Source organism: Triturus cristatus, chromosome 4_1 (genome assembly GCF_964204655.1).
Source record: "Triturus cristatus chromosome 4_1, aTriCri1.1, whole genome shotgun sequence".
NCBI classification, from domain to species: Eukaryota; Metazoa; Chordata; class Amphibia; order Caudata; family Salamandridae; genus Triturus; species Triturus cristatus.
The window spans coordinates 1,143,579,340-1,143,600,029 of record NC_140585.1 but is presented as its reverse complement, the minus strand read 5'-3'; the positions used below and the strand labels follow the sequence as shown (position 1 = coordinate 1,143,600,029).

Sequence of the window (20,690 nt, the reverse complement as noted above, 5' to 3'; positions counted from 1 at the left end):
TTCTTATCCGTCGTCGACGGAGTTGTAGACGTCGACGGAAGCGCCAGCTTCCCAGTCGTCGACGAAGAAGTGAGTGGTATCGTCGACGAGACGGTTCTAAGAGACACACATACCACCGTCGACGGAGAAGACGTCGACGAAGTCATTGTCGTCGACGAAGGATATCTGCTCGATACCGTCGTCACCGTCGTCGACGAGGCTGATGAAGTAGCCGATCTCGTCGACGGAGGGGCCGTCGACGGGCCCGTCGACGGTTTTGAAAGTTTCTGACTGGAAACATGTGCTGACGGAGTCAAAGACGCCTGAGAGCTACGTCTCGGGGGCGCAGACGTGGAGACAGAGACTTTGCCTGTAGACACTTCCTCAAGGTGAAGTCTCTTCTTTTTCAGAAAAGGGGATGGCAAGTCCTGGACACTTCCACGCTTTGAGGAGACTCCTGTTTTGACAGAGGCTACACTTTCCACCTCAGAAAGGGGGTTGTCTGTGTCCTTTAGTTTTTGAAGCCATATCAAAAGGCGACCTTCTCTATCTTTCAATGTTTTTTGAGAGAAAGTTCTGCAGATCTTACAGTTGGCCACCTTATGATCAGGATACAGACAATAAATACATTTCTCATGGGGATCCTCAGAGAAAAGTCTTGACTTTCCGCAAGATGAACAAGGACGGAAAAGAGATTTCTTACTTGCAGACATGATGAGAGATAAAAAACCTCAAACCAAATGAAGAACTGAGCAGAGCTCAGGGAGACTCCCTTCACACGACGTGCGGTAGAAAATCTGAGGGCCTGAGCCTCTGAGGAGAAGGTTCTAGAGGGTGCTAGCGCCTGATTGGCTGGAGTTTGGACTATAAAGTGACAGTGATATGTTAGCAAAGTGATTCTTTTTCTCAATGCTTTCCTATGTCTCAATGCTATCCTATGGTATTTTTAACTTGATATGTTATTTGAACTATATATATATGTTTATTTGGGTATGTATATACTCTTATGTGGTTAGGTATGTGTATATGTATATATACATGATACTTATTGCTTTTTATATATACCGTGGGACTCCCACTTCGACGACGGGGAATATTCAAGCATGTGAATCTATGAAAGACACCCCAAATACTGGAGAATATTAGTTTTGCAGCGTGAATCTTTCTGGTTTCACTATGCTGTGCATAGATTTTGTAGCGGTTTGTCATCTTTGTGGCGGCTGGGTGGAAGATGAGTGTTGGTCGTTAAATATATGTTGAAACACCTTCTGTCCTACTTTTGCTTCCTTGTTCATTTGTATATCCACGCAGTAGTGCTTAGTGAACGTGTGCACTGAAGCCCATGTTGCCGCCAGGCATATGTCTTGAATGGGTATGTTCGCCAGAAAGGCGATTGTTGCTCCTTTCTGCCTCATGGAGTGGGCCCGTGCCCCTTCCGATAGTTCTTGCCCTGCCTGTTTGTGGCAGAATTGCATCGTTAGTGCGATCCATCGCGCGATGGTGCTTTTTGTTACTGGTCTACCCAGGAAGCTTGTTGTGAAGGACACAAAAACTGCTTCGTTTTTCCTGTGCTCCTTGGTTCTCTCGATGTAGTGCATCACCGCCCTTCTAGCGTCTAGAGTGTGCAGTGCCCTTTCAGCGCTTGTGGCTGGGTTCTGAAAGAAACTTGGTATTTGTATTGACTGGTTCACATGGAATGCCAACACCACCTTCGGCATGAAGTGTGGGTCCGTTCTCATTACGACTCTGTCCTTGTGTATTTGGATGTAAGGCTCTTGCAGCGTTAGGGCTTGCAGCTCGCTGATTCTGCGCAGCGAGGTTATTGCCACCAGAAAGGCTATCTTCATTGTTAGCATTTGAAGCGAGGCCTTGTGGATGGGCTCAAAGGGCGCCTTCATAAGTTCCGTTGAGGTTCCATGCCGGCGGCGGCATCCTCTTTGGTGGCGCTATCCTCTTTGCCCCTTCCAGGAATCTCTTTACTACTCGTGATGTAAAGAAACTCTTACCCGTCTCACCTCGTGTGTAGGCTACAATCGCTGCTAGGTGTACCCTTACCGAGGATGAGCATAGATTAGCCTTTAGTAGGTGCGTGAGGTATCTCAGCACTGTTGATTCCTTTGTCAACTTGTTTTGCAGTTTCTTTTTGCTGCACCATTGTGTGAACCTCTTCCATTTTTCCCCATAGCATTTTCGTGTCGTCGGTCTCCTTGCCTCCCGGAGCACACATAGTCCTTTGAGGTAGCTTAAGGTGTGCAAACTCTAGGTCTTCAGGAGCCGTGCCGCTAGGCCGAGGCTCTCTGGCTCTGGGTGTAGGACCTCTCCGTTCTGCATGGAGAGTAAGTCTTTTCTTTTGGCGAACTTGTGTGGTGGTCCCTGTGCCATCTCCACTATGTGAGTACCATGTCTGTCTTGGCCACTGTGGTGCCACTAGGATCAGTGTCATGTTGCTGGTCCTGCACTTGTTGAGTACCCTGTGTATCAGTGGTATTGGTGGAAAAGCGTAGGCAAATGTTTGACCAACTTATCCATAGGGCATTCCCCTGGGATTGTTTTCCTGGTTGTCTGGATGCGAAGTTTTGGCATTTTGCATTCTGGTGTGTTGCAAACAGGTCTATTGTCGGTGTACCCCACCTTCTGAATAGCCTTTGCGTTTCCTGTCCATTGAGCTCCCACTCGTGGGATGCTGAAGTCTGCCTGCTGAGCCGGTCTGCTTCCACATTGTCCTTCCCTGGTAGGTGTATGGCCAGCAGGTCTATTTTGAGTGGGATGGCCCACCTCCAAATCTCCTGAGTCAGGTTGGATAGGGGAATTGATTGTGTTCCTCCCTGCTTGTTGATGTAGAACATCGTTGTTGTATTGTCTGTTTGTATCAACACCTTCTGGTTGTACAGTTTTTTCTGGAAGGCCTTTAGGGCTAGGAATACGGTCTTAAATTCCAGATAGTTGATGTGTCTGACCGCATCTGCTGGAGTCCACAGACCCCTCACTCTGAGCTTGTTCATATGTGCTCCCCATCCTATCTGCGTCTGTGGTGATGGTTACCATTGGGCTTGGTGGTGTCAAGTGCTTCCCTATAGTTATGTTCTCCTTGTTCCACCATGCTATCTCTTCTTGCACTGCGTGCGTTACAACCACTTGATCCTCCCAACTTCCGCTTGCTTGTGACCATTGCTGTTGCAGCCATTCCTGGAACGGTCTCATGTGTAGGCGTACATTGAGAACTAAGTGAATGAATGATGCAATCATCTCCATGATCATGCTCGCTGTTCTCACTGTTAGAGCTTGCCTCTTCTGGTATAGGCGCGTCTCCTTCAGCAGGGCCAGCGTTCTCTTGTCGCTGGGCACCACCGTTCCCTGTATGGTGTTGATCTGAGCCCCCAGGAAGATCTTCACCTGTTCTGGTTCCATAGAGGATTTCCCCCAGTGTATTGAGAATCCCAGCTTCGTTAGCGTGCTTGTGACCCGTTGTGCGTGTTCCTCGCATCTTTCGCGTGAACTTGCCTTTATTAGCCAGTCGTCGAGATAAGGGTACACATGAATCCCTTCCGGCCGCAGGTACGCTGCCACTGCCGCCAGGCATTTTGTGAAGACCCTTGGTGCGGACTTTAGTCCGAATGCTAAGGTTGTGAATTGGTAGTGTTCTCTGTTGATGGCGAACCTTAACAGATGTTTGTGCTGCCTGTTCATTGGGATGTGCAGGTAGGCATCTTTGAGATCCACGGTGGACATGAAGTCCCTGTCTCTCATTTGCGGGAGTACTTTTTGTAGGGACGTCATTTTGAATTTCTGCGTCCTTATGTATTTGTTTAGGAACCGAAGATCCAGGATGGGTCTTAGTGTTTCGTCCACCTTTGGTACCAGGAAGTAGTTTGAGTACACTCCCCTGTTCCTTTCTTTGAATGGTACTGGTTCTATGGCCTCCTTTTGGAGTAGCTCTTGTGCTTCCTCTACGAGTTGCACTAGCTCCTGTCCTGAGTGTTCCCTTCTCTTTGGTTTTTTGTTTGGTGGCTTCCTTTCCAGCTCTATGCAGTACCCAAACTGTATGATGTTGAGTATCTGTTATGTTTTGCCATTCCTGAAGGAAATGTCTCAGCCTGCCGCCAACCGGTGTTGCATGCTCCTTGGCGTTTGGTCTGTGTAACCCTCTTGTTTCGGATCTTCTGTGCTCTACCCCCGGAGGGATCTTGTGGGTGAGCACTCCTCTCTGGGCGAAGTCACTTCAAGGCGGGCTGTTCTCCCCCTCTTCGTCTTTGCCCTCGTCCGTTCCCCCTACTGCGAAAGGACTGGCCCCGAGGCTGGTACTGCCAGTTTTGTTTTTGCTGCCCCTGCTGTCCGTGAATTTTGCCTTGATGGTCCTGCTGGAATGTCTGGTGTGACGTTCCCGGCTGGTTTCCTCCCCTTCCGTAAGGTCTCCGTGTCGGGGTACCTCTACACATCCCTCTGAATTGCAGTGCCCCCATGGATCTTGCAGTTACGTTCTCCTTTTTGAGCTGTGTGAGTTTTTCATCCACTGGCGCTCCGAACAGCGTTTCTCCGTTGAAAGGGGTGTTCAGAATGTTGTTCTGGACTTCTTGCTTGAAGCCTGAGATCCTGAGCCAGGCTTGCCTTCTTTGTTATTCCTATTGCCATCAACCTGCTTGATGTTTCTGCTCCATCCAGGGCTGTTTTAAGGCAAGAATTCGCTATATTTTTTCCCCCGTCGACTAGATGCGAAGCTCTTTGTTGGTATTGTTTGGGGAGGTGCTTGATTAGTTCCCCCATTTCGTCCCAATGTTGGTATTGGTGCCTGTTCAGTAGGGCATTGGAGTTCGCCATGCGCCAGTGCATCGCCGCGTTTCTCTCAATTTTTCTCCCAGTCAGGTCCATCCTCCTGCTTTCCTTTTCTGGTGGTGGTCCAGAGGTAGCCGGGACATTAGCCCATTTCCTGGCAGTAGATGCGATGATGGAATCCGCTGTGACGGATCCTTTGATGTATGGAGGGTCCTGGGAGGAGTGTTTATATTTTTTCCTCCGTCCTGGGTGTGATGGACCTAATGTAGCTGGGTCCTTGAACACCTCCTTCCCCTGGTTCATGACGCTCTGTAGCATGGGGAGGAACTGGCTCCTCGTTTGGATGGGGAGCAGTGTCTCCAGTAAAAAGTCAGCCTTTGGCTTTTCTTCCTCCAGCGTAACGCCAAAAGCTGCTGCAGCGCTTTTGACGACCATATTGTAAGCCCCAATGTCATCTGGCGGCGAAGGCCTTGAAGGGTAAGTCTCCACGGGCTCTTCTGGATTTTCGGTGTCGAGGTCCTGCCACTCCAGGTCCTGTGTCACCGACGGCACCGAGCCGTAATACGATTGTTGTTCCTCGTATTCCTCTCCTTCATCACAAGGGTCCTCTTCCTCATCTCCGGGAGTCTTCGACATTTCTTCGGCATCGAACTCTTCCTGTTCCTCGACTTCAACGATGATAGACGTGGTTTCGTTGGAATTGTGAATTTTCTCATCTTTTCGTTTTAACTCCTTTTCCTTTTGTAGGATGCTCTCCATTTCTGCTTCAAGCCTCCTCTTCTTCTTTTCCAGTTCGGAGGCATGTTCGGCGTCGAGCGCTGGTCTTTTCGACGAAGCCTTCGTCGACGCGACCTTATCTTTCGAAGTCGAGCACCTGGGAGTCCTTATCGAAGGATCCGCCGTGCCTTTCGTCCTTGGATCCAATCGCGGGCGTCAAAATTTTCGGCGCCTGTGTTCCTTTCGAGGACTTTGACTCTGTTTTTTGAGAGTCTGACTGTTTTTTTCGGGGCCCTGTCGAGGGTTTAGTGTTAGACGTCTCTCCTACCTTATCAGACGTTTTCTTATCGATCTCTGCGACCGTGAAGTCATCTGGTCCCTCGGCGACGTTGTCTTCATCGTCTGTGGAGAGACCCAGTTCGTACAGCATCGGGGCCTGTCCCTTGCCCTCCATGTTGTAGTTGGCTCTCCTCTGTCTCTCTCTCACCCGGAGTGTCTTCGGTGTGAAGGCGGAACAGGCGTTGCAGTCTTTGCTCTCGTGGTCGACTGGCAGGCAAAGGTTGCAGACCGGGTGTTGGTCCTTCTGCGCGTATTTATGGTGGCAGTTACGGCAGAATTTAAAGGGTGTCTTGTCCATTCCTGCGCTCAGTGTCCTTGAGTGCGCATTCTCCGTTGGACGTCAAAAATCTCGACGTTCTCCTCCTTCTTCGTCGTCCCGGCTCGTTGATCTTCCTTTTGTAGTCTTCCTCAACTTCTTCTTCGATGAAACTCGTGCTCTTTCTTCTTTTCTTCGCAAAAAACTCTGGAGCTTCACGTTGACGATCCAGACCCAAAGGCGGAAAAAAGAATCTGAAGATGGTGCACCGAGGTGGGACTTCCGCAGGAAGCATGACGACGTCATGAGAAGTGCACCAAATGGTGGGACGTCGACGCCCACCTGGGCTACAAAAAAAAAAAGACAAAAGAAAGACTACGATTCCGGACCCAACCATCAGACCGCAGAATAATGCACAGCATAGGGAATCCAGAAAGATTCACGATGCAAAAGAGGTGTTTCCCTACACTTGGTTTCTACAGCCAGGAGCAAAACAAAAGACTGGAGGAGACCGAGACTAAACAGGTATGTTAATGTCCCAGCCTCCTTTAACAGACTTTGGCCCCTAACAGCACCCATCATGCACAATTACTGTTGAATACAGTGGCGGCAGACAGAGATAAAGACTTGTGGGGGAGGTGGAGGGGTTCTGGGGAGGGCGGTGGGAGGCACGCGGGGTGAGTAACAGCATGGCAGGGGGGTTAATAATAAAAGACAAAAACAATACTTACCTGGTGCTGCCAGCCGCCTTGCGCTACTCTGTTCCTGGTCCCAGAAGTCCCTGGGACAGCATCATGCTCCCCATCCAATCCCCACACTACCCATCCAATCCCCACACTACTCTCAAGCATAAGAGCAGTGTGGCGATTGGCCTGAGCAAGCTGGGGCTCACTTAGACACAGGGAGTCTTTGCTGTTTCTCCAGTCTGGCTGTACAAAACAGCCGGGTTGGAAAACCTAAGGGCGCATGTCAATTCAGCCAAGCTGATATGCGCACTTAAATGTGCACATTTATCACTCCTCCTCCACCCTCCCATGGCCCGACCCCACCCCTCCTTGAACACGCTGGCTCAAAGGCAGCAGCAGAAAAATATAATAGTAAAATATTGTTTAATTTTTCAGCTGCTGGCTCTGAGTCAGTTGAGCGAATCTCCTCCGCCATTGCAGAGGAGTCGCAGCTGGTTAAATATACTGTGCTGGAGGGGAGCTGTTACTTTTGCGCCCTCCTCATCCCTTAATACAAGGTGTGAGGAGGGCGGAGTGCGCTAATATAACAGCTCCCCAAGTATTTGCTGCAGGGAAGCATGACGCCAGCGTGTTAACAGAGTGCCAGCATGGTGACAGAAAGAGCGCAGCTTTAAATCTGCACTCTGTCACCAAGCATTTGTTTCCCAGCTTTGTCATGCAGCGCAGTGCTGGTTTGCTGGTCCAACATTTGGGCCACTGTATTTTTGAGACCTGCGCATAGAGGGTCCGTCGCAAAAATACGGCAAATTTAGCTTTTTTTTTGGCACAATTGTTTTGTTTGAGGCAGGCGAATTTGGAAAATTAGACTGCAAAATCCTGGGAGGTCTGGTTGGTACCCTATTAATTTAATAGAGTACTAAGATGGAAGGTCCACTTTGACAGGGCTTAGCTTCGTAAGTCGGACAGACATCCAGGCTTGGATATTTATGAGTACCTGGGCCAGAAATGTGATGGATAATGAGTGCGAGCTAGACATTTATGATTACTGGGAGCAGTTCCATTCTGCTGCCTCACAACACAATTGTGTTTCAGCAACCTCTAGTAACCATCTTCGTCCCCAGCTACTGTCTTAGATGTACTTCTCGGGAAAAAATAATAAAATAACATGTTCTATCACAAAACTTTTTTTTTTTTTTTTTTAATTCTGCAGTGCATTTTGCATCAAGTACTAGTAACTCTATGGGTGTTTATACGCGGACATTGTCAAAATTAGGCCTTACCTATGGAAACAATATCTCCTGCAATGATCTCGTCACTGGATATGGGTCGCCACTTCCTGTTTCTATACACCTAAAAAGCAAAAATATTAAAGAGAGAAAAATCAAAGATGAAACTATATCAATTTGTGGCCTTTTGACTCTAAACCACATAAACAAACTGATGCTGCAAAAAGGTTCAGACTGGAAACAAACCACCAGGAAGAATTATTTTGATTTTAATCACAATATTAAATCAGTAGTGTTGCTGTGATAATTCAAGAACAGTACGTTTCAAAAGGGGACACCATAAAACTTAAAGGCTCTAGAAGCAATTAGCTAAGTTAGTCAGTGTTTCCATGCAACACTGGTTCCTACTAAAGGTTTGTTTTTTAAATTGACAACAGAAACATCATAATGTGGCTTTCCTACTTCCCCAGAAATTCCGTAAGAGCATATCAGAACTGGTCAAGAATGACAACACCTAATTTGCAGGGTGCCAAGAAGTACAATATGTTTGTTTGAGGAACCTACGAAAATGTTAAGTTTGCTGGTAAAATCACAATCCAACAGCGGTCATCCACAGATTCACATGCTTGGACTTTTTTCCCTGTGTTGTAGATGGCCGCTGCAAGGAAATTCCTCTTTTTGTATGATCACCTCCAAAGTTTTGGACCGATGCTGCTGGTTTTTCAACTCAAAGTACTGAGGCCTGCCAACCAGACCTCAGTGCCAGTGTTCCAACCCCTGACAAGGTGTATGTTGAACTGGCCCCTACTTCCCTCAACAATATATGAAAGTCTCCCCTAAAGAAAGCCTATGAGTCCTGAGGCAGGGATTTGTGTATTGTTAAGTAGGACATAAACTTATACTTACAGCAAAACTTCCAAATTATTGTTTTTACTGTGGATAAGTTACTAGTCAATCAATCAATCAATCAATCAATCAAAACATTTGTATAGCGCACTACTCACCCGTAGGGTCTCAAGGCGCTGGGGGGGGGGGCCGTTACTGCTCGAACAGCCAGGTCTTCAGCTTCTTCCTGAAGGAGAGGTGGTCCTTGGTCAGGCGTAGGTCGGGAGGGAGGGAGTTCCAGGTCTTGGCGGCCAGGTAGGAGAAGGACCTCCCTCCTGTTGTCGCTCTTCGGATGCGCGGGACGGCGGCGAGGGCGTGGCTGGCTGATCGGAGGTGGCGTTTGGGAGCGTAGAAGTTGATTCGGTTGTTGAGGTAGATCGGGCCTTGGTCGTGGAGGGCTTTGTGTGCGTGGGTGAGGAGACGGAAGGTGATTCTTTTGTTGACGGGGAGCCAATGCAGGTCTCTCAGGTGTCCGGAGATGTGGCAGTTGCGTGGGATGTCGAGGATGAGTCTGGCTGAGGCGTTCTGGATCCGCTGGAGTCTCTTCTGGAGCTTGGCGGTGGTACCGGCGTAGAGGGCGTTGCCGTAGTCCAGTCGGCTGGTGACGAGGGCCTGGGTGGCGGTCTTCCTGGTCTCGGTGGGGATCCACCAGAAGATCTTCCGTAGCATGCGTAGGATGTTGAAGCATGTCGAGGAGACGGCGTTGATTTGCCTGGTCATGGAGAGGGAGGAGTCCAGGATGAAGCCCAGGTTGCGTGCGTGGTCCGTCGGTTTGGGTGCGGTGCCCAGGGCGGGGGGCCACCAGGAGTCGTCCCAGGCGGAGGGTGAGGGGCCCAGGATGAGGACCTCCGTCTTGTCAGAGTTCAGTTTCAGGCGGCTGGTCGTCATCCACTCGGCTACATCTTTCATCCCATCGTGCAGGTTGGCTCTGGCGGCGGCGGGGTCGTTGGTCAGGGAGAGGATCAGCTGGGTGTCATCGGCGTAGGAGATTATGTTGAGGTTGTGTTGGCGTGCGATGGCCGCGAGGGGGCTCATGTAGACGTTGAAGAGGGTGGGGCTCAGCGAGGATCCTTGAGGGACGCCGCAGATGACTTCGGTGGCCTCTGACTTGTACGGTGGTAGGCGGACTCTCTGCGTTCTTCCGTCGAGGAAGGAAATGATCCAATCCAGTGCCTTCTCCTGGATTCCGATGTTGCTGAGGCGCTGCACTAGGGTGCGGTGGCAGACCGTGTCGAAAGCCGCGGAGAGGTCTAGGAGGATGAGGGCAGCTGTTTCTCCGTTGTCCATCAGGGCTCGGATGTCGTCGGTGGCGGCGATGAGGGCGGTCTCTGTGCTGTGGTTGGCTCGGAAGCCAGACTGTGAGGGGTCTAGGGACCCATTCGTCTCGAGGAAGGCGGCCAGCTGTTTGTTGACGGTTTTCTCGATGACTTTGGCTGGAAACGGGAGGAGCGAGATGGGGCGGTAGTTCTTGAGATCGGTGGGGTCCGCTGTAGGTTTCTTGAGTAGAGCGCCGAGTTCGGCGTGCTTCCAGCTCTCAGGGAAGGTGGTGGTGTTGAAGGAGGTGTTGATAATGTCCCGCAGGTGGGGTGCGATGACAGCGTCTGCCTTGTTGAAGACGTGGTGAGGGCAGGGGTCGGTCGGGGATCCGGAGTGGACGGAGTTCATCATGCGGACGGTGTCTTCGGTGCTGATCGGAGTCCAGGCGCGGAGGGTGGTGGTGGGCGGCGTTGCTGTGGTGGGCGGCGTTGCTGTGGTCGTGGCGTGCGTCGTTTGACAGCTGAAGCTGTTGTGTATGTCCGCGATCTTGTTGTGGAAGTAGGATGCGAGGGAGTTGCAGAGGTCTTGCGATGGGGTGATGTCGTTGTTTCCTGCATTAGGGTTGGAGAGCTCTTGCACGATGTTGAAGAGTTCTTTGCAGTTGTGTGCGTTGTTGTCCAGCCGGTCTTTGAATGCAGTTTTCTTGGCGGCGCGGATCAGTTGGTGGTGCTTCCGGGTGGCGAGCTTGAGGGTGGTCATGTTGTCCGGTGTTGGTTCCCTTCTCCAGCCTTTCTCGAGGGCTCGGCAGTTCTTCTTGGAGCTCTTGAGTTCGTCGGTGAACCATGGGGCCTTCTTGCTGCCAGGTCTGCTGGGCGGGGTCCTCAGAGGGGCGAGTTCGTCCGCGCAGTTGCTGATCCACTTCGTGAGGTTTTCGGCGGCCTGGCTGGGGTTCGCTGAGCTGGCAGGAGGGTGCTGGCTCAGGGAGGCGGCGAGCTGGTCGGCTGTGATCTTGTTCCAGCTTCTACGGGCAACCTGAGGCTGGTGGTGGTGGATCGCCGTTCTTTTGAAGGTGAAGTGGACACAGCTGTGGTCCGTCCAGTGGAGTTCTGTGGCGTGGCTGAAGGCGATGTCTGTGCTGGATGAGAAGACGGCGTCGAGTGTGTGTCCGGCGAGGTGGGTGTGGGTGGACACCAGTTGCTTGAGACCAAGGTTGGCGAGGTTGTCGAGCAGGGTGCTGGTGTTGCGGTCGTTGTTGTTCTCCAGGTGGAAGTTGAGGTCCCCCAGGAGGATGTAGTCAGCGGAGGGGAGGGCATGCGGGCTGACGAAGTCGGCGATGTCCTCGCTGAATTGGGTGCGTGGTCCCGGGGGTCGGTAGATCAGGGTGCCTCTGAGGGTGGTCTTCGGGTCGGTGTGGATCTGGAAGTGCAGGTGTTCGGCGGTGGTTAGGGAGTTGTCGGTGCTGGTCGTGATACGGATGGTGTTCCTGTGGATGATGGCGATGCCTCCTCCCATCTGGTTGGCGGTGCGGTCCCTCCGGGTGATCTTGTAGCCCTCAGGGATGGCGATGGCGATGTCGGGCGCTGAAGAGGCGTTCATCCAGGTCTCCGTGAGGAAGGCAACGTCCGGGGCGGTGGTGTCGAGGAGGTTCCAGAGTTCGATGGCGTGTCTGTGGACAGAGCGGGTGTTGAGGAGGATGCACTTGAGGTGGTTGCTGCTGGTGTTCGGCTTGCCAGGTGCTGGTGGCGGGCAGGTCCGGATGCAGGTGAACTTGCAGGTGAGGCAGCTGAAGGGTCCGTGGGTGCGTCTCGGGGTGGCTTGGTGGTGTTGAGTGCGATGAGGGTGGCGGCGTCGTACGTCTGGCGGGTGGGCTGGGGACCTCGGGGGCCAGGGGTACGGGCACTGGGCGCGGGCCAGGCACGGACGGGCGCAGACGGGCTTACCTTTGGCGCACCTTCGGCGCACCTTCGGCGCGCCCGCTGCGCGTGCACGCTACGCGTTTGCACGGTCGCCATATATGGCCAAGTGCGCGGGGGGGCGGAGCAGCTGGGAGGCGGGAGCGGGGAGGGTACAGAAGGAAAAAAGGGGCGGGGTCAGCGGTGGTGGCAGGGAGCGGGGAGTGAAGGGACACGGATCACAGACAGTAGGCAGGCAATACAGAAGAAAAAAGCACAAATCACAGCCAAAACAACAGGTCTAATCTACGAGGGCACCAGGGGGAGAAGCGGCGTGCACGGACCACGCCGCTCGAAGGAGGGGGCGTGGTCACGCGGCAGCCGGGCAGCGAGGCAGAGTAGGCAGGGAGGCACACGCGGCAGCTGGTGGCCGTGCGGCGCGGGGGTGTCCTACGACTAGGTCCCATTGGCCAACACAGAGTTAACGGCTGACCACTCAGTCCAGCTAACTCTAAATTGGACTACTAAATGGGTACTTCAAGGTATCAAATCGATCGTGCCATTAAATACGACTTGGTACCCAAGTTGAATTTAATGTCACTTTTATGGAACAGCAATTTTTAGAAGGTTGACACTCTGCAGACTAGTTTGTCCAATGAACTCAGTTGCAGGCCACCAAATAGGTCTCTGCCCTCATAGGGAGTAGTGTTAACAACTCCCAGGCTTCGGAAAAATGGTAGCCTGCTACAGAGGGAGGTGTCACATCCCCCTTGCAGGAAGCCACTCAGGGTGTTGGCCCCAAAAGATGAGCTTCAAAAGCGAAGACGCCATTAGTGGGAATATGGCTATCCCACACCTGAGGGGTTGCCCCTTTGTTCAGGTAGACTGGCTGGTAGAGGAAACAGAGAGGGGAGATCAGTGCAGGAAACCAATTTTCCCGTGGGCATATAGCCCAGCAGTAGCCACACCTCTAGGGTGGGCTACCAAGCTCCTAACATCCAAGGAAGGGTTCAGACATCTTGGGAGTGTGCAGAATAGGGCATCGCTGTGAATGCTAGATGCCACACATAGCCGGAAGTTGTCACAGGGCGGTAGGGATCCTGGTAGCCCACTGGCTAGACACCGCATCATCCCCCCCCCCAGGCACTTTCTGGGCATAAATCTGGCACCTCTGGGACCCTGGACCTCAGATCATGACGGAACTGCAAAAAGGACTGTCCTGCTGACCCCTGGACCTCGCAAAAGAGCCTGCACCATCTGCTTGTGTTAGAGAGGAGGACTACAAATGTGGTTCCTGATGTGGGAAAAAGACACTAAGGAGCTCCAGAATGACTTCTTTGATCTGGTGCTAGTTCCAGGGGGTCGGCTGACCCCCCCCCCCTCCTCCCCGGAACTAGCATCAGAGCCATTAAAGCTGAAGAAGCCCCACCTGGCAAGTTGGTGGCCACATTCCTGGAATTGTTGCCAACAGCCACTGGGCACTCCGAGTGATTGATCCTTGATAAACATGTGCTGCACCCGATTCTGCTGGGCCTTGGAATGTCATCCTACCTCTAAGGGCCACAAGCGTCCCCCAAAGGATACCGCTGGACTCACTGTATACGGTAGCACAGTAGCAGCTGGCCTCCTACTGGCTCAAAGAGGACTTTGAAGGAACGCGGCTTCTGTGGCAAAAGTCACCCCACCTAATCCGTGGACCAGATAAAAGCCGCAATGACACCCCTAATGACTACAGCACCAAGAGCATCCTCAGCAACCTGCATCCCCAGCATCAGGACCACTCCATTAAAGTCTATGGTGATTTTCATGCAAAGCGTAAAACTGGACTTGAGACTACTTTGGTGAAAAGGTAACTGCCCAGATACTCTTGAGTGGCCCTCCTGACCTTCTCCCTGCCGGATTTGGCTACCCCACTAGGGCCGAAGTCTAGCACTACTCTTTCAAACTTTTCAAAAGTTTCTAAACATTGCAGTTACCAATGCTTGTTTGAGCTTTAGACTAAAAAGCTGCGATTTACGCTTTACTTAAAAATCTATATCTCCGGAACCCATCGGTGATTTTGTTTATCTCAGTGTCCAAAAATGAATGAAAATATAATCTTATTTTTATCAATTAATTTCGGATTTATTGGTTTTGTGTGACTTGATTTCGTGGTTTGATGCTTCCTAATGCTTTACACTAGTTCCTTTGTTTAACCCTTGCTGCTCAAAGTCACAGCTACACAGGGTTGAGCTGAAGGTTTTTCCAAACGCGCCTGACTGAGCCAAGAATGTTTTGCAAGTGTATTACACCATATAATACACCACAATCCCCACAGCCGTGCCACTGACAGACACCGAGGGAGCTTTTCACATATAGGGCTATAAATGTCAATGCTGGAGAATTCTAGGCATCGTGCAATACGTTCTCATTCACACAAACACTTTTCTCTTAAGATATACACAGGCAAAAGACCATGTTAATGCTATCCATGCTCAGAACCAAATTGATCGGAGGTGAATGCTGCACAACGTCACATTTTTCTCACATCCTTTAACTTCAAAGAGTGCACCATCCCATCTCGCACAGCGAGTCTAAACTTCCTGTAAAGTTTTGGGCAAAACAAAGGTGTGAAATGGAAATGTTAAGCAACAAACGACTGAACCGGACTGTGCCAATTGTCTTATACACATGATAACCTTTAATCTGCAGATAGATATACACATTACGGACACTCAATCGGTTAAACACAAAAGATAGTTTTTCAGAAAATTAGGTGTTTTTGAGCCAAACATTATACTACTTAACACTATTATCTCTGCCGTGTAAAGCATGTTCCAAACAACTTTTGTCTCTTTTCTCTGTAAGCCGACTGCACATTCACAGCAGGGTTTACCCCTGCCTAGTAGGATTAACGTCTTCAAACGGTCATATTTATCCACAAATGCAACAGCTAGTGTCACGATCAACTCCTGATTGGAGCATATCAGGGCACTCTTTTTAATACAACAGAATCAAATGTACTACTGCTAAAATTCAGCTGGGTTTAAGGGCTGTACAAATAAAGCTCAATTTCTTCCAAAATAAACTGACCTGTATCAGGTAGGGCTTGTTTCCCATTTTACGGATCTCCGACATGTTTCTCATCTGCTGCTGAACCAAAGAGGCTTCGAAGGCCACTAACATGAAGAGCGTGAAGATGCTGTAATACCAGTATTCGTCCAGGCACCATAGGCCCACGCAGAACACCTGCAGAGGAGAAGAAAGCAATGCGGGCCTGAAACATGTGGTGCAATCCGTGTTAAAAAGCACAACGGGCTGAATAAATGTGACAACCATCATTGCATAGTACACAAAGCACACTTTAATGCAGTGCATTTCTACGTATTAAAGTCAGATGTATAGCTGTACAACTCTACACGTCAAGAAAAAAAAAAATACTGCTTCCACAGATCAACGCTTGTTTTAGGGCATCAGGAGATGGGATACTAGGTATTCAAGTATTCAAATTGTCTGTAGTGCATGTTTCTCCCCTCAAATGCACAGAAAGGGGGGGGGGGGGCGATCGAACAATGCTTGTCAAAAGGTACATTAAAACAGCTGTAAACATAGTTTCCAACCTTCAAATCAAAAGTTCAAATTCCAGAAGGAAAACTCAGAGCTCATCCTTCCAAATTGTTAGAATGAGTACAAATCGGATGTAGCAGTAGTAACATTTACAGATTATGGAAACTAGTGAGACTTAAAATAAGCGGAATGGCTCATCAATCTGAAATTGTGGTTTCCAAAGGCAGAGAGCTTGAGGTCAAGAGTTTGAATCACAGCCAAGAAGAGGATAGGCAGCATGCCCAAGATGTAGATGCCGCAACGGACCACTACCATCTACACTACTTGAAGGTGGCCCACATGTGGATAAATTGAGCTGGGAACATTTAGCATAGTCCAGGTCAAGGTTTAGAGACGCCATCCCCACCAAACCTTTGGTCCCTAGGATATTCAATTCAATTAAGCTTTATTGCGATTTGGTTTACCATAAAAGCACCTAAAAAAAAACAGTCTATACAGTGAGTTAATCATTCAGTCCAGTTCATACATAATCACAATTGAAAGCTAGTTATTAGATATATCCTTAAAAAGTTAAAAGATTTAAATACTATCTAAATTCTAAAATTATTAAAACAATGATCCTTATAATAAATAAAATAGAATCGGTTCTTTCGTTATCCAGTGGTCTTAGTGCAGATATGTAGCAGTGTTATCAGATTCCTTCGAATTGTCCACATAGAAAACAAATATTTGGCTATTCAGATATTTAAGGTACTATGGTGCCCAAACGAACGGGAAGAAAACGACAGACGCCCTTGAAGCAGTCCTCAAAAGAGGTAGGGTCCAATTAATCTTTTAGCCCTAGTGGGCCAAAAGTCTAGCAATAAGGGACATGAGGGCCTGAAGGGAAACATCAAGGTTTGTGAGCGTGATCAAAATATTGTAGCATATACAAATATTTTTTTCTGCCCCACAGAAGTGTGGCTGCTGGAGATGTTCGAGCCGGGGCGGATGGCGACCGCCAAACACTATTGCAAGTAGTAATAGCAGCAGTGAGAGGGGGACAGCCTTTACTGGTTCCCCACTGTACTGGGAAAAGGTTTGATAGGAAGCCTCTGCAGTTGACCTGCTCTGTATGAGTGAAGTACAGTTACCTTACTGTCACAGTGAAGTCCTTCATGTAGATGTAGAATCGATGCAGGGCGCAGAACATATACTCCGACTTGAAGCGGTCAAACTCCTCCTCAGCATCTAGGACAGTGCCAGTGGTGCTTTCGGTGAGTCTTTGGTTATCTAGACTAGATGAGCTAGGGATAGTAAGTGATCCTGGGATGAAAGGGCCAGCAAAAATGCCACCTGCGATTGGTGGATTAGGGTGGGAATAACCTGCTTAAGGCAGGATGCCAGTATGCTGTCTAGTATCTTGATATCAGAATTTAATAAGGTGATGCGGCAGTAACTGCTGCAGAGTAGAGGATCCCTCCTGGGCTTCAGGTGGACCGAAATGGATTTGTTAGGAGATGTGAGCGAAGGGCCCAGTGCCATTGGTCTCCTGAAAGACTGGGTGGAGGCAATCCACTGGCTCCCCCCTAAGCCATCAATAAAACTTGCCCGGAAACCACTTCCTGTGCCTTTTTATACAGGAGTCAAGAAATGGATTGTGAGATTTCCTCCTTGAAAATCTCGCCGTCTAGGAAAGTAAGCCAGTCGGCTTTGAGGCTTGGCAGCAGTAGGGTGTCCAAGAAGGTACTGATTCTGTCCGTATTATCATCTAGGTCGGATCTATACAGCTCAGTATAGTTAGTTCTTAAGGAGTCCTTTATATGTTGCGGGCTGCGCAGTACGTTCCCGGATCTATCTTTGATCGCTGGGATGGCCATGGTTTCCTCCCGCTAAGTTGGGCAGCTGCAAGCCTCCCTCCTTTCCCCCCATATTCGTAGTGGCAAGCTTTCAAACTCTAGCGCCTGTATTGACCTGGGTTAAGCTCTTGATCGCTCCAACTGCTGTCTATGTTCTGGGGACGGGGTGTGTTAGTGTACAACCGGGTGTATGTGCATACATTTTGCTCAAGAACCTCCTTTATTGCGCTCAGAGTGTGTTTGCCTGTGCAACATCAAGCATGAGCTGACCCCAAAGGATTGCTCTTGCTGCAGCCAAAAGGAGCAGCACCTATGGTCAGAGCCTTCGTTGTTCATCATGAAGGTGTCCATGTGTGATTTGAGTGTGGCTTTCTCCGGAGGGTGTTTGAAAAGTGCTGTGTTAAGGCTCCATGGTTCACGGATGTGTTTCTGTATTTTGCAGTCAATGTTTAAGCAGATCAGTGCATGGTCAGAGAGCCCAGGAGGAAAGAGCAATCTAGCACTGTAGAGGCGCAGATTAGGAGTAGTCAAGGCTTGATTGGGTTCCGTGGGCCATGGAGAGGCAAGTGTATTCTCTCGCGGTGGGGTAGAGTCTCCAAATGCCATGGAGGCCCTTATCATCAAGGAAGTCTTGAAAGAGTGCCTCATCTATAACTGGACAGTGCAACCTAGCACAATATCTGGGGCCAGGTTCCAGTCACCTCCTAGTAAAATATGGGACGTGGAGTTTGCCAGTGGATGGCTTATATGAAAGGCCAGGCAGAATATCTTAGTATCAATTCTAATTTTTGGCAAAGACATATCAACCTGTGTCATCAGCCCAAGTCTGGAGTATTGCTCAGGGAAAGGATTTGTGAATGAGTATGGCGACCCCACATTCTCTGGACCCATTTGCGTCTGTGCTGGGTCTCCCAAGTATGTAATCATCCAAAGAGGTAACCCTGCCTACTCAGTCCCTTTTGAGTTTTTCTGATTCTTTCACAGAGGTGCATTTTTCAGATGAGAGCTATATTGGTGTATTTTGAGGCCAAAAATGACAGGACGGATGTCAGTCCGTTCACATTAAGGGTAATAGTAAGGGGTTGTGTGACTAGGAGGGAAGCAGCTGAAGGTCATTAGGCAGGGGAGCAGGTGCCACTGAGAGGGTTTGAGAAGGGGATACCTGCATCAGGGGCGGTCCTAAACTGGGGTGCGCCCAGTAAGAGAAGCTGGCTCGTTGGTAAGCAAAGAAGGGGAGGGGGCTGGGGATGGAAATCAAAGCTTGGTGAGGTGTTTTTTTTTTGTCCAGGGTTTTATATAGCGCGAACATGACCCGAAGGCATCCGAGCGCTTTACATGAGCACCAGTTGCGTTACAGACACACATTGACTTTTTTTGTTTGGCACGGGGAGATTAAGTGATTTGCCCAGAATAACAGGATGTTGAGCACCCCTGCCGAGACTTGAACCCGGTTTCCCAGCCTCGAGGTTGACCGCTCTAACCATAAGGTTGTAGTAACTGTTGCAAAACCGAGCCAAGAGAAAAAGGGGGGGGGGGGGGGGGGGGAGGTTTACTCCCAGTGGTCAAACCTGGAGTTAATACATGGTACCAGTAGCCATCGGTAGCCAGATTGTGGGAAAGAGGGTGAATGAGTGAAGACTTGCAGAAGAAATGGGCCAGATCATTGGAGGAGTGTGGGTGAAAAATTACGTCCCTCACAGGGAGCGCAGATGTGGGGCAGTGGGAATTGATAGGCATCAACATGCCATATGTGCGTGCTAGCATCTCAACAGTGGAGGTGGGAGAAGAGGTTACGGAACACCCAGTAGGAGATAGTGACTCCTGCATTTGCACCTCTTGGGATTTGTGGGGGAACAGGGGTAGGCAGTAGCACTGGAGGATAAGCATACATTGGAGAATATACAGTAATCCATCTACAGCAATCTGTCCAAGCAGTCCAATCACAGCACAGGCAAACCGAAGACCTGCAAGCCAAAGTGGCAAGGGAGAGGTTCCGGCAACTGGATAGCACCTAGAAGTACTAGGGGAATCAAAGCAAGGACATGTAGTGTGGCTGCGTCCACAGGAGGACACATGGCACAGTTACGTAGTTAGAGGTAGCATTCACAAAAGACCTCTATCCTGGGTGTTGGCCTCCAGTTGCCCAGGGGGCCCGGGAGTGGCTGCTGTGTATGAGCCATCGCTGTCAGGTGGACAGGTTGGTGGAAACGTTGGCCCCTGCATCTGCTGCCGATGTGGGGTTTAGGAGTGATTGCAATTCGTCCCTATCAATCTGGCTGAGTTCCTCCAATGATCAAAGAACTCAGTCGCTCTAGGACTGATTTTTGTGCACTCTGTTGACTGCTGCCACTGTGTTGTCCTCACCGGGTGAGAGGGTCTCGGCCCTACCGTAGAGACACTGCACGGTAAGCATCTATGTCTGAGGGGGTCTGTGTATCTAGAAATCATGCCAGGTCTGCAGGTTCGAGAAAGTCCTTGGAGGGGCTGTCCATCAGGGTGAACATAGTAGCAGCTTCGAGCAACCCATATTTGATGTCCCATTTCAGCAGTTGACGCTGCAGGGCCAAGAATACTTTCCTATTGATGCTAGCCTCAGAGGAGAAATACCCAGTGATGTGTAGCTGGTAGCCCTCCACCTCAAAACACTGGGTTTGCGAGCCTCTGCTAGTATGAGTATGACAAGGAAAGCAGGAAATTATAGGGTGGGTCTGTTAGAGTCCAAGGGGTGATGGGGTGGATTAGTTCCAGTAGAAACAACTTGGCATCTTTGGACTCTGGAACCTCTGGTATGCTATAAAAGAGAGTGTTGTCTCATCTTGAATGGTCCTCCAGATCCACAAATAGGAGTATGAGATCTTGAACTTCAGAGATCAGTGTCTCCAAAAGCAATACTCTGCTCTCCATCATCAACAGCAGGGATGTGGAATTCCTATAGCCCAATGCCCAGGACATATTGTTTGAAGTCAAGGGCAATAAGTTTCATGTGTATTTTGTCCTTGGGGCAAGTAGGCCCAACCCCCTGCAGCACAAACCCTTTGGCTCTCAGATTGCAGTACCACATTATGGATCAAGTAAGGGCACTGTCTGCAGCGAAGGTAATATTTTTGTCCGTATGTTAATTCTGTACAAACTTGTATCTATGATTCATTAATTAAAAGTCTTTATTATTAGGGTGAGCGCTCTAAGTAAATGTTGTAAGCTCTGACTGCACTGCTCACAGTGGTTCCAGTAGAAAAATGTGTACCCACGTTTTCAAAGTTTAGCAATATGAGGCTATGTATAATGCTTCCAGAATGCTC

The 20,690-nt window shown here is 49.7% G+C and overlaps 1 protein-coding gene across 2 annotated transcripts in view; it reads right to left on the bottom strand.

The window, feature by feature from the left end:
* Window positions 1-20,690, bottom strand: part of ATP13A1 (ATPase 13A1) — a 412,373-nt gene that overhangs the window by 293,433 nt on the left and 98,250 nt on the right. For both annotated transcript variants that reach the window (XM_085654252.1, XM_085654251.1), the window contains exons 5-6: window positions 15,080-15,235; window positions 8,028-8,097 (exon numbers count right to left, since the gene is read on the bottom strand). In XM_085654252.1, the coding sequence (XP_085510378.1) occupies window positions 8,028-8,097; window positions 15,080-15,235 (226 nt within the window). The remainder of the gene's footprint in view (window positions 1-8,027; window positions 8,098-15,079; window positions 15,236-20,690) is intronic.